The sequence below is a fragment of the Thalia democratica genome, chromosome 8, assembly GCF_965202585.1.
Source record: "Thalia democratica chromosome 8, ktThaDemo2.hap1.1, whole genome shotgun sequence".
NCBI classification, from domain to species: domain Eukaryota; kingdom Metazoa; phylum Chordata; class Thaliacea; order Salpida; family Salpidae; genus Thalia; species Thalia democratica.
In genome coordinates this window covers 23,491,793-23,503,270 of record NC_139172.1, presented here as the reverse complement: position 1 = coordinate 23,503,270, position 11,478 = coordinate 23,491,793, and the positions used below count along the sequence as shown (strand labels likewise).

Genomic DNA, 11,478 nt, shown 5'->3' with positions numbered 1-11,478 from the left:
TTTTTTGACTCAAAGAGTGGCAATTCTGAATAAACCAAGTAATAAAAGTTAAATAGCATTATAAGTTTTTAAATTGAAATGCAAAGTTTAAAGATAAACATGATTAATAACAACACTTAATTTAAAGTTTCCAACCTTTTAATACAAAAATAGTATTTGCTCAAACATAGAATTTTTTTATATACATTTAAATTTTTTTTCAAATCTATCTGTGGCAACCCTACCATTACCACCCAACAAATTTCAAAGTATCTTTTGAGATACAAAAGGTATAAATGTGGAGTTCTTAAAGGAAGAATTATAAAAGCACTATAAGACAATTTCATCAAAATACATTATTCTCTAATTATTAACCAGTCTTATTCAAATTTTACAATATCCATTACTAAAATTTAACTTTTTTTTGTTAAGTTTTTAAAAAATCTTACAACAGAAATTTTTAAAACTCTTCAAGAAATGTTTTGCGTTGATATCTCTTGTGCTAAAAAAGAAACTTAATTATTTTATAAATTTTTTCAAAAAATAGACAATTTGAAAAATTTGTATTTGAAATTTAAATTAAAAAGAACTGACTCAATAATGATGATTTTTTTTTTGTGAAAAAAAAGATCTTAGGCACTTTAAGTTTTCATTACTCAATTTTAAATTTTATAAAAAAAACACTTACCTCCCATGTTCTAAAGGCCAGTAATATCATTTATAGTTTGATCTTAGTTTTTAAAGTTTTAATTAAGCTATAAAAAACTCTTCAGAGCTTTTTTGTATTCAAATTATTTTTTGAGATATAGCCAATTAAAGTAAAATAATTCAATAATTTCCTAACGGAAGAAAAAACTGAAATGTAGAACCAATAAAATATTTAAAATGATTTTTTTGTATCTTGTTAAATTATTTTACATTTAAAAACTCATCAATTTTTTTTAATGATTTTTGCGCAAGTTCCATGGTTTTTTAATTACCAATTTACATTTTTTTCAAGTTTTTATGTCAATATTTTCTTATTCAAGGTTAAATGGCCACCCTTTATGTACTTCTTTTCAAAGGTTTTAAATATGAGACAATGTTTAAGTAAAAAAAGTTTCATCTTATGTTTTGAAAATAGTTTTATTTACTATTAACATGGTTGCCACACACTCAGGATATTATGAATTTTTTTAAACTCTGGCTGACTCAAGATAGTTATTTTTTTAAACCCAGGATAGATAAAGAATTTTAAAGGATCTCGGGACATATTTAGTTATTCCTATTGCAGTATTTTGACATTTTATGTGACCAATTTTGTTAAAAACTTTATTTTAATTTATTTTAAGATGTTTTTTATTTTTTTAGCTTTGCGGCTAGCTTTTAACTACTCTTGGAAATAATATGGTGTTAGTGCCATGATTGAATTTTGCCAAACGCAGGATGACACAAGGCAATTTTTGTTCACTCAGGATAGCAGGCTTGCCACTTTACCTGGAAACCTAGAAAAACCTTAAATTTGACATTTTGGGCAATAAAAACCTAGAAAAACCTGGAATTTTGATCAAAAATTACTGAAAAAACATAAACAGTTTGAACATAAGTCCCCAAAAAACCTGTAATTTTATTTTTAAGCAATTTTTACATGCAAAGTATTGAAATTTCAAATTGTGACAAAAATCTATCATATAGATTAATTTTTTTTGACTTTATAATTTTGTTATTAAAATACACATTTAAAGTAGCTTTACAGTATATGTTGTTATGTTATTTTAGACAGTTTCTTATCATAAACTTATTTTATACTTAACATAGACCCAAAAACTTGTTCTTTTGAAAACCTGGGAGAAATTTAAAAACCTAGAAGAAATTTCTCAAAAACCTTTGGCAACCCTGTAAAATATGATGACTATAAATTAGTTTTAAGTCTAAACTATAAATCAGTATGTAAAAGTTTTAATAAACCTTAAAGAAATAGTCTTTTTAAAAGTTTTTGTGCAAATATATAGTCCTGTAGTACCCAAAGGAGCAATGTACTCCTTTTTGGGAAATGACCATTGATGTTAAACCAATTTCTCATACAAAATGAAAAATTTCCTTAAAATGCAGTTATGCTTCCTTATTGCCACCCCTCACCTCAAAAACTACTTCTATAGAAAGTATTATGTGATTGTTAATTATTTAAAAAATTTTCCAAACATTTATGTTAGGTGTACATATATGTTCTTTTTAACCCAGAAATCCTGATTTCTTGAAGTTGTTCCCTGCAATATTTAGACGTCTGTCGGAACACTTTTAAAAATGGGATACTAAAACTTTAATGAAAAAAAAAAACTATTTCCTTTAATAAAAAAGTCCTTCAAACATTTCTAAAATTTATGAAGATTATATTAAAATATTGAAGCAGGATAAGATTTTTAGTCAAATGTTTGTTTCTTTGTTGCGTATTCCATAAGGAACCTAAGAAACTTATAATTTAATTAAGTTATGTGAAAAGAAGCTCTTACCCCACCACTCCCTATAGTTTTTATATAAAAGCTCAACCTGTAATTCTAATAGATATCAAACATTAAGTGGACCTATTTAAAAAAATTAAATTTACCTAAAGTAGTTATTATTTGTTAATTGTCAAACGCTTAAATAAAATAAAAATATATAAATTGGCAAAAAATAAATAAACAAAAAGTTATATAAGATTAAATTTATTTTGAAATGTTTTTTATAATGTAAAGCAGGTTTCCAAAAATTTGTGATTCTGGAAAAACAAAGCATTTGACAATTAACCTAAGTTAAGGGGGGTAAAACACTTTTTTTTTTTAAATTAACTTTAGCTTTTATACAAAAGCTTTAAGTACAAACTACAAGCCAGTTTTTATAGAATTCAAAAGTATCATTTAACTTATGAGATATTTTATTTTTTGGTTTAAAACTTTGTAAAAAGTTTCGGATACAAACGTATGGATTGCAAATTTTTTGTGGTCAATGTTTTTGAAAATTAAATTTAAAAATCTCTAAAAATCTATCTCTTTCATTTTTCAAGCATTTTTCTTGAAATTTTCAGGAAATGTTTCTTATATTAAAAGAAAAAAAAAAATTATGAATTTTAATAGATTAAAAAATAAAAAAATTTGACAAAAATTAAAAAAAAAGTCTTATTGATAAAAAGAAAAATTACTAAAAGTTTTTTAAATTCAAAGTAATCTTTTTTTTGTTGATGTATAAAGATTAGACAGAAAGTTTGAAGAAGATTGCTTGAAAAATGTAGGAGATAGATTTTATATAAAATAGTCTTTTTTGCTGCTTTAGTTTTCTCTTCCAATAAGAAACCTATTATGCGGCCCGAATTTGACTGGACATATCTCAAAAAAATCAAATTTTGTAAAACTATAAAAAGCATCTTGAAGCTTGGAAAAAATTCTATAAAATAAGATCAACTTGTAAAAAACATTGGAAAAACCTAGAATTTGACAAAAAAAATAACTAAAAAACCTAGGGAAACCTAGAATTTTAGATATTTTTACATTAAAATGATGAGTTTTGATTAGAAACAAAAATTTATTATATACATTTTTTTGCATAAATTAAAATCTTACTTTTTATAAACACATTTATAGTAGCATTACAATATTTTTTTCAATATTTTTATAATACTTAACAGTTTTTTAACTAACACTTAGTTTTATAACAAAAGTGGACAAAAAAAATTGTAATTTTATAAACCTGGAAAATTTTTTGATTACCTGGAAAGAAAATTCAAAAAACCTTTGAAAACCATGTATAAGTTTTCTGTTAGATTTAAACAAATTATTAAAATTTATGTAAGTAGATCCATATATAAATTAAAAAATTAACTTAGTTTAAAGAGATTATTTTTTATTATAAGAGTATCACAATGTTATAATAATAATTGATTTATATATATAAAAAACAAAAATTAAAATGTAGAAAATAAGAACTTAATAGTAAACCCATTTCTTTCATTATTTTTAACATTATTCATTTAAGTTATTGTATTATATACTTATAACATTAGTCATTTAAAATTATTATTTATCATTTAAGAGATAATTTTAATATATTTTTAGTTTAAAACAGTAAAAGAAAACATCAAATGTCTAACAGAGCCCAAGCCCTTGACTAACATATGCCATAAGCAGGGCTCCTACTTACCCATATAAATCCCTAGATATTTGAAGTATTCTGAAAAGCCTCTAGAAATCCCTAAAAAAAATTTTAAAAATGTGAAAAATGTAACATGCTTATATCTCAGAAAAAAACATTTTGATTTAAGCTTAAATACCCAATTACAAAAAAACTCAGATAGACATTATTGTCCGATTTTTAGATGATAAAAATTTAAAAGTAGTTAATCAACTACTGTATCTACTATATTGTTATTCACAAATTAAAAATTGAAGTGTTTTTAATACATTTGCTATATAAAAAAATTAGGTTTTTTAAAACTATTTAAAATGCCTCTTTTATCTTAATTATAATATTAATCTACTAGATTACTAATCCTGTATATATCCCTTTAATACTGTCCATAGCTTAAAGTTTTCATTATATGCTATAAGCTATATAAAATAGACATAAAGACTGAAAGATCAAACTCTATTCTCTAATAAATGTAAACTTGATGATTGTAAAAGTATAGTAATTTTAACATAATTTGATATTAAAGTTAAGTTAAAGAAGAGTATGAACATTAGCTTAATATAGTTGTTCTCTAACACTATCTATCAAGCAAAATTTAAAAAATATCTCTAGTGTTTGCTACATTTTATGGATTTCCCTATATATATATACTTTTGAATTTTATTGGGTACCCTACATAAGACAAGCTTAAGTTAGCATAAAGGTTTGATCAAACCTTAATGTACACTTAGACAATAAAATGTCAATTTAAATGATCCTTTGTTGAGTGTTTTTAATCTTAATCAGCATTTGTACCATCTGGTAGTTTTTAAGGGCATAGGGGGTCTAAGTGCATTTTTACAAAAACTAACATAGTCTTAATGAAAACTTATAAGTAAATATTGTAAATCTGTTTATATATAACATCAAAACTTTAATTATCTTTTGAGGTAAAGTCATTTTTGTAAAAAAAACTCATATTAACCTATGGACCACAATTATTTTGTAACTTAAAATTTTTTTTAAAAACATAAGTCTTGTTTATTGTATAAATCTCAAGTTTAGTAAATTTATACTCAAACCGTATAAAGTAACTGATACCTTAGCTATTTATGTGAAAAGTAAGACTAAAAATGAAGTGATTAACCTTTACCCCCATTTGCACTTAAATTAAGGCTTATTTATAGTTGAATGTAACAGGGTGGCCACTAAACATGTAATCCTGGAAAAACCTGGAATTTGACAATCTAGGCAAAAAAAAAAACTGGAAAATTAGAGAAATTTTGAAAAAACCTGGAACTTAAAACAATTCTTACATAAGTAGTAAAATTTTCCTGAGACACTAAACATATATCATACCGATAGATTTTTTTGTTAACTTCAAAATTTTTCAATTAAAAATCACATTTAAAGTAGCTTTACAGTATCTTTCCAATGTTGTTACGCTATTAAACACAGTTTTTTACCTTAAACTTATTTTAAACTCTAGGCCACCCTAATATAAATATTAAGGCTTATTATTTAAATATGGTTCTCTTGTTGTGTTTATCTTTGTCTTCATTTAGACATTTAGATTAAACATGCAAATATTTTTTTATAGTTGATTTATATACTATAGATAGTTAATAGTTATTGTACACACTTGTTTTGATATTGTTCAAAAATTCAATTCAATTATTTTTCAGATTATAGTTTATTTAAAAATAGTCAATAAACAACAAAATGTCAGAAGTTGAAAACGTACCAACTGAAGCAATGGAATGCAAACCTGCTGCTGAAGAACCTGTCATGGTTGAGCAAGTTTCACCAATTGACGACCCTGTCATGGTGAAATCAGTGGAAACAAATGATGTGGACGAGCCAATTTTTGTAGAGAAAACTGTTGTTGATGGTGAAGTTGTGGTGACTGCAGAAAGCTCATCAGATATAAAGGAGCCAGAGGTTGTTGAAGTAGCTGAAGAAGCAGTTGTTGTTGAATTGGAAGTTAACAAAGCACAAGAAGCTACTGAAGAAGTAGCTGCAGCTCAAGATGCTGAAGAGCAAGTTCCTCAAGAGGAAGCTGAAGAGCCAGTTGCAGAAGAACCTGTGGCCCAAGAAACAGAAGAACCTGTAGTCCAGGAAACAGAAGAACCTGTAGTCCAGGAAACAGAAGAGCCATCTGCTCAAGAGGAAGCCGAAGAACCTGTATCTGAGAAAGCTGAAGAGCCTGTTGTCCAGGAAACAGAAGAGCCAGTAGAAGCTGAAGAAAAAGCTTCTGATGCTCAAGTTGAGCCTGCAGAAGATGTTGTTGTCACTGATGTCAAAGTAGAGAGTGCTGCAGACACACTCCCAGAACAAACTGAAGTTAAAACTTCATGTTGTGACACTAACAATACATGTGAGACTACCAATACTGTTGAGCCTGTGCCAACAACTGAAGCTACTACTCCACATATTGATATGAGTAATGTGCAAATGCCTGGTAAACCCAAGCAAAATAAGAATGAGAAGAAGGCCCGTAAGGTTTTGTCCAAATTGGGCCTGAAGGTTGTCAGCGGAGTCAACCGTGTTACCATCAGAAAGTCAAAGAACATTTTGTTTGTTATCAACAACCCAGATGTTATGAAAAATCCAGCAACTGACTCATACATAATTTTTGGAGAAGCCAAAATTGAAGATTTGAGCCAGCAAGCTCAGTTTGCAGCTGCTGAAAAGTTTAAGCAAAAGTCTGCTGCCGCTGCCCAAGTTGCTGCTACCAAAGCTCCTGTTGTCTCTGCCATTCCTGAAGAAGATGAAGGGGAAGATGTTGATGATACTCAGTGTGAAGAGAAGGACATTGAGTTGGTTATGCAGCAAGCTAATGTTACTAGACCACGTGCAGCAAAGGCTCTCATCAACAATGACAATGATATTGTGAACGCTATTATGGAACTTACAATGTAGCACTATTCCTACATTTAAGAACTTTGCTGCTTTATTTTTCAGTATAAATTTTACTGCAGTAGCAAATACACTAATAAGTAGATCTTTTTAATAGTGATAATTTACACAGTGTTTTTATAATTTGTAAATGCAGTACTTAATGTTTATAGAAAATTTTGTTTATTTTACACAATATATTTTGATTTCTAACTGCTTCTAAATAATACGTTTTTTTTTAATGTTTGATAATACACAATATAATATTACTATGTAGTAAATTTTTTCTCAAATGTAGTACTTTTTTAATAACATTTTTGTACCGTTTACAGAATATAAATAAAAATATGTCGGAAAACGAAGAAATTTCACCTTTGTTAAAGAATGATAAAAACATAACCTTTGAAGAACTGGGTTTAAGTGAAGTTCTATGTACAACTCTGAAAGAATTAGGTTATAAAAAACCTACTAAAATTCAACACGATGCAATACCTAAAGTTTTAGAAGGTAAGGATGTCATTGGAGTTGCTTTGACAGGGTCAGGAAAAACTGCAGCCTTCTGTCTTCCAATATTGCAGTCTTTGTTAGATCATGAGCGACCACCAAGAATGTTTGCACTCATTCTAGCACCAACAAGAGAACTTGCTGTTCAAATTGACAAACAAATGAAAGCACTTGGATCAAAAATTGGAGTAAAATCGTGTGCAATCATTGGTCAAGTGCCAATAACAGAGCAGCAAGTTGTTCTTGGAATGAAGCCACACGTGATAGTGGCAACACCAGGACGTCTTGTTGATCACCTTACAAAAACCAACGGATTTTCATTAAGGCAGATTAAATATGTTGTGCTTGACGAAGCTGATCGTCTGCTTGCCATGGATTTTGAATCGGAACTAAAGACTATCTTGAGAGAAGTCCCGACGGAAAGAAGAACTTTACTTTTTTCAGCAACTATGACTGGAAATGTACAGAAGCTTCAAAGAGCAGCTTTAACGAATCCATACCAATGTAAGGTTAACACTAAAAATAGTACAAATGATAAGTGTGAACAGTATTACAAATTTATACCTCATAGTGAGAAAGAAGTCTACTTAACATACATTTTAAACCAAAAAAAAGGCAGTTCAATAATTGTCTTTTGTAATGAATGCAAAGATGTGATGAGGCTGGCTTACATGTTAAACGCATTGGGAATTCGCGCCATACCACTGCACGGAAAACTTCCTCAAGCAAAGCGTCTCGCTTCTCTCAACAAGTTCAAAAGTAAATCTGATTCAATATTAATCGCCACAGATGTAGCGGGAAGAGGTTTAGACATTGATAATGTTAACTTAGTCATAAATTACAGTATTCCAAACGAGTCCAAATCATATATTCATAGGTATGTTTAATTATAAGTATGTTTTTTATCTCAAGTAGACACTCTAGTAATATAAAGTAATCAATGTTTATAAACAATTTATATAAAATGCACAAGAATTGAACATTTTTGGAATAAAAACTATTTTAGATAGTAAATATGTGTATATTTAATAATTGAAAGCTTGTTGAGTACTATTTACTTAAATAAAAATTGATAAAAAAGATTGAAATTAAATTCTGGTAATTTAAAAACTTTTACAAGGAACATTAAGTTATTTCTCGTTAATCAATTCCTTTTTAAAAATATTGCTAAATTTTATTTTTATTTGAAATGTCCTCTAATTTATGTGCCTAGTTTGTTAAAGTTGGTTTTAAGAAACGTTTCATTAAATTGTGTTTGCACAGAATTGGTCGTACAGCCAGGGCAGGTAAAAGCGGATCTTCCATAGCCTTTGTTACGCAATACACCATGGAACCTTACCAGCGAATCGAGCATGTCATGAATAAAAAATTGGATGAATACGTTTTAGTTAAAGAGCATGTTTGTTATATCTAGTTTTCAAGTTTTATTTTGTAGTTTTGTTTGTTTTTAATTTTTTTTCTTATTAAGAGGTTCTCACCCACACGTATTTGTTATAAGTTGTTTTGGTTAGCAATACAATTCCGTTCAGTATTGCGTGGTTTTAAGTTAGTTTATAGTTTTTAAAATTACTGAACTTAATATTTAATTATGTATTAAATAACAAAACAGGTTTAAATACAATCTTATAATTTTTACTGATTATAAACTTATGCAAGTAAGCTATAAAAGTAAATATTAGCTTAAAACGTTTAATTTTTGAAATTTTGTCAAATAAATCAGTTACTGGTAATTTGTTTAAATTTTACTACCAGAATAGTTTTCTATTATTTGTTTACCATTAAAAATTTTACTTCCTTGTTTTATATTTTTAAGGTTTATAAATAGAGTCTAATAGTAATTGTTATTCAACTTTTAAATTATTTACTGCATAAGCATTATATATAGTTTATTAAATTTAAAATATGTATAAATAATCTTCTGTCAAAGTATAAGTTTAATAAACAGTAAAAAATTAAATAGTTAATATTTTATTAATTATTATATTAAAAAAATATTTATGTATTAAAAAATTTTTTTGTTTATAATGTAAACTGAGTACAGTGGATATTCTTAAATTCCATTCTTATATATGTTTAAAAACCTTAAAACTGTTATATTTATTTTATTATAGTAAAAAATATTTGCATTACTAAAAAAATATTATTATAAAATGCCATTGTCTCTTAAAAAACCTCATTTTACAATATTCTTTTAAATTGTTAAATAATTGATTTTATTTAGTTAATGTTTTTAAATTTCTGTTTGAATTAGTGGTCAGTTTACAATTTCAGTTTAGTGTAACTTTACAAAACTGACATTTCACTAAACACTTCTCATAACTACACTTATTCAAAGCCGTGAGTTTCCCTCAATAAAGCTTGCCTTGATAAAACTTTCAATGACACGCAGCCTTAATGCAATTTCAACAACAGATGTGTAGCTCAGAGTTTTTCTCAAAAAAAAAATCTTCAAGCTCTATCTGTAAAAGTGATTATATAGAACAACCAATTAAATCTTGTAAAAAAAGTTTTCAAGCCCTTAACATTTGTTAGGTTGGTTTTTACTAAAATTTTTCCTCGCAGGTGCACATGCTGAAGGAGCGGGTGAACGAGGCGCTGGTGCACGCCGGCCAGCAGATAAAAGAGGAGAAGGAAAAGGAGAAGATGCGGAGGAAGAGGGGAGCGGCGGGGGAGGATTCGGACGAAGACGAGGGCAGCAGCATGTACAAAAAACTCAGCTCAAAAAATAAAAAACACAACAACAAGAAGAAGAGGCGGCGGAAAAATTAAAAGTTGTGCAAATAAATTCTTTTGAATCAGGTGTTTCGCGACCTTTAGTTTAAAGTTCCTGCTTTTCAGTAGCAATAGCTTGAATAGATTTAAATTGAAACTGCTTTTAAAAACCTGTTTTATAACACATAGGCAATTATTTTCTTTATAAGGTTGTTTTTATCGTGCAAATTTGCAATTTTGAAATGTTTTTTTGAATAACTTTTTAATGATAAATTAATAACAACTCTTAAATTCCGGTTGCGGAACACTGAATTAGACCATTCTATTAGACTAATTTATTTTATCGATTTGTATTCTTTATTTAAATAAAATCTCCTTTTATTGATTGGTTAGTTTAATTTTTTGTGTTTTATAGGTAAATATTTTAGAACGAAATATATTTAAGTCTAGTTTAATTTGTTTTATAATTAATGAAAAATGTGTTTATGTTTGTTTAGATCAATCTTATTTATAAGTTGAATTAGTTATAATCACTGATATGTTGTTTATTTTACGTAGGTTTCCCAAACCTATCTTTTTACAACAACAAAAATTTTCTAAATGAGTTTTATACAAATAGTTAACAATCAGCAAGCAAGTAATAATTATATTTACTCAAGAAATAGCAAAATTAGTTATGCTGAAATAGAAAATAGTACAGGTCTAAATGAAATACTTTATACTAAAATATTCTGCTACCAAATTATTGTATAATCATAAAATTAGAGCATCACATTTTAATCATAATTTATTTAAATCCTAGTTGTAGGTTATAAAGTACTTTTTTTGATATAGTTTTTCATATGTTTTATATTAATTAATAACATATTTTAATTAACATAAGTTAATTTATATAACTAAAGAAATCGAATAAGATTTCCTAACGGGCTTTAATCAAAGGTTTTCAAAAAAACCTTGAAATTTGGAAAAACCAGGAATTTTCCAATTTAGGCTAAAAAACCTGGAATTTGAGAAAAAAAAACTAGATAAATTTGGAATTTAGAATAAAAATCACATTAAACCTGGAATTTTAAACAACTTTAAAATGTTGTTTAAGTAAAGTAGTAAAATTTTGATTTGACTCAAAAAATCTATCATAAAGATGATGCTTTCCCATCTTTTTTTCAAATGACCATCTTTAAAGAAATATAAAAGGCTATGGCGCGTTCCAACAAGATTACTCAAAAAGCTACCATTTAAAAACACCTAAGACATTTTTTTGCCCTC

The 11,478-nt window shown here is 27.3% G+C and overlaps 2 protein-coding genes across 2 annotated transcripts; both read left to right on the top strand.

Annotated features, from left to right (window-relative positions):
- Positions 1–5,787: 5,787 nt before the first annotated feature.
- LOC145842797 (uncharacterized) lies at positions 5,788–7,324 on the top strand. The gene has a single exon (XM_082950278.1). It carries the CDS (start codon positions 5,821–5,823, stop codon positions 7,018–7,020), a length of 1,200 nt encoding a protein of 399 aa, XP_082806404.1. The 5' UTR covers positions 5,788–5,820; the 3' UTR covers positions 7,021–7,324.
- Positions 7,325–7,332: 8 nt separating this feature from the next.
- On the top strand, positions 7,333–10,535 carry LOC145842796 (putative ATP-dependent RNA helicase DDX47). The gene is made up of 3 exons (XM_082950277.1): positions 7,333–8,377; positions 8,764–8,899; positions 10,063–10,535. Exons 1-3 carry the CDS (start codon positions 7,344–7,346, stop codon positions 10,267–10,269), a joined length of 1,377 nt encoding a protein of 458 aa, XP_082806403.1. The 5' UTR covers positions 7,333–7,343; the 3' UTR covers positions 10,270–10,535.
- Positions 10,536–11,478: the final 943 nt, after the last annotated feature.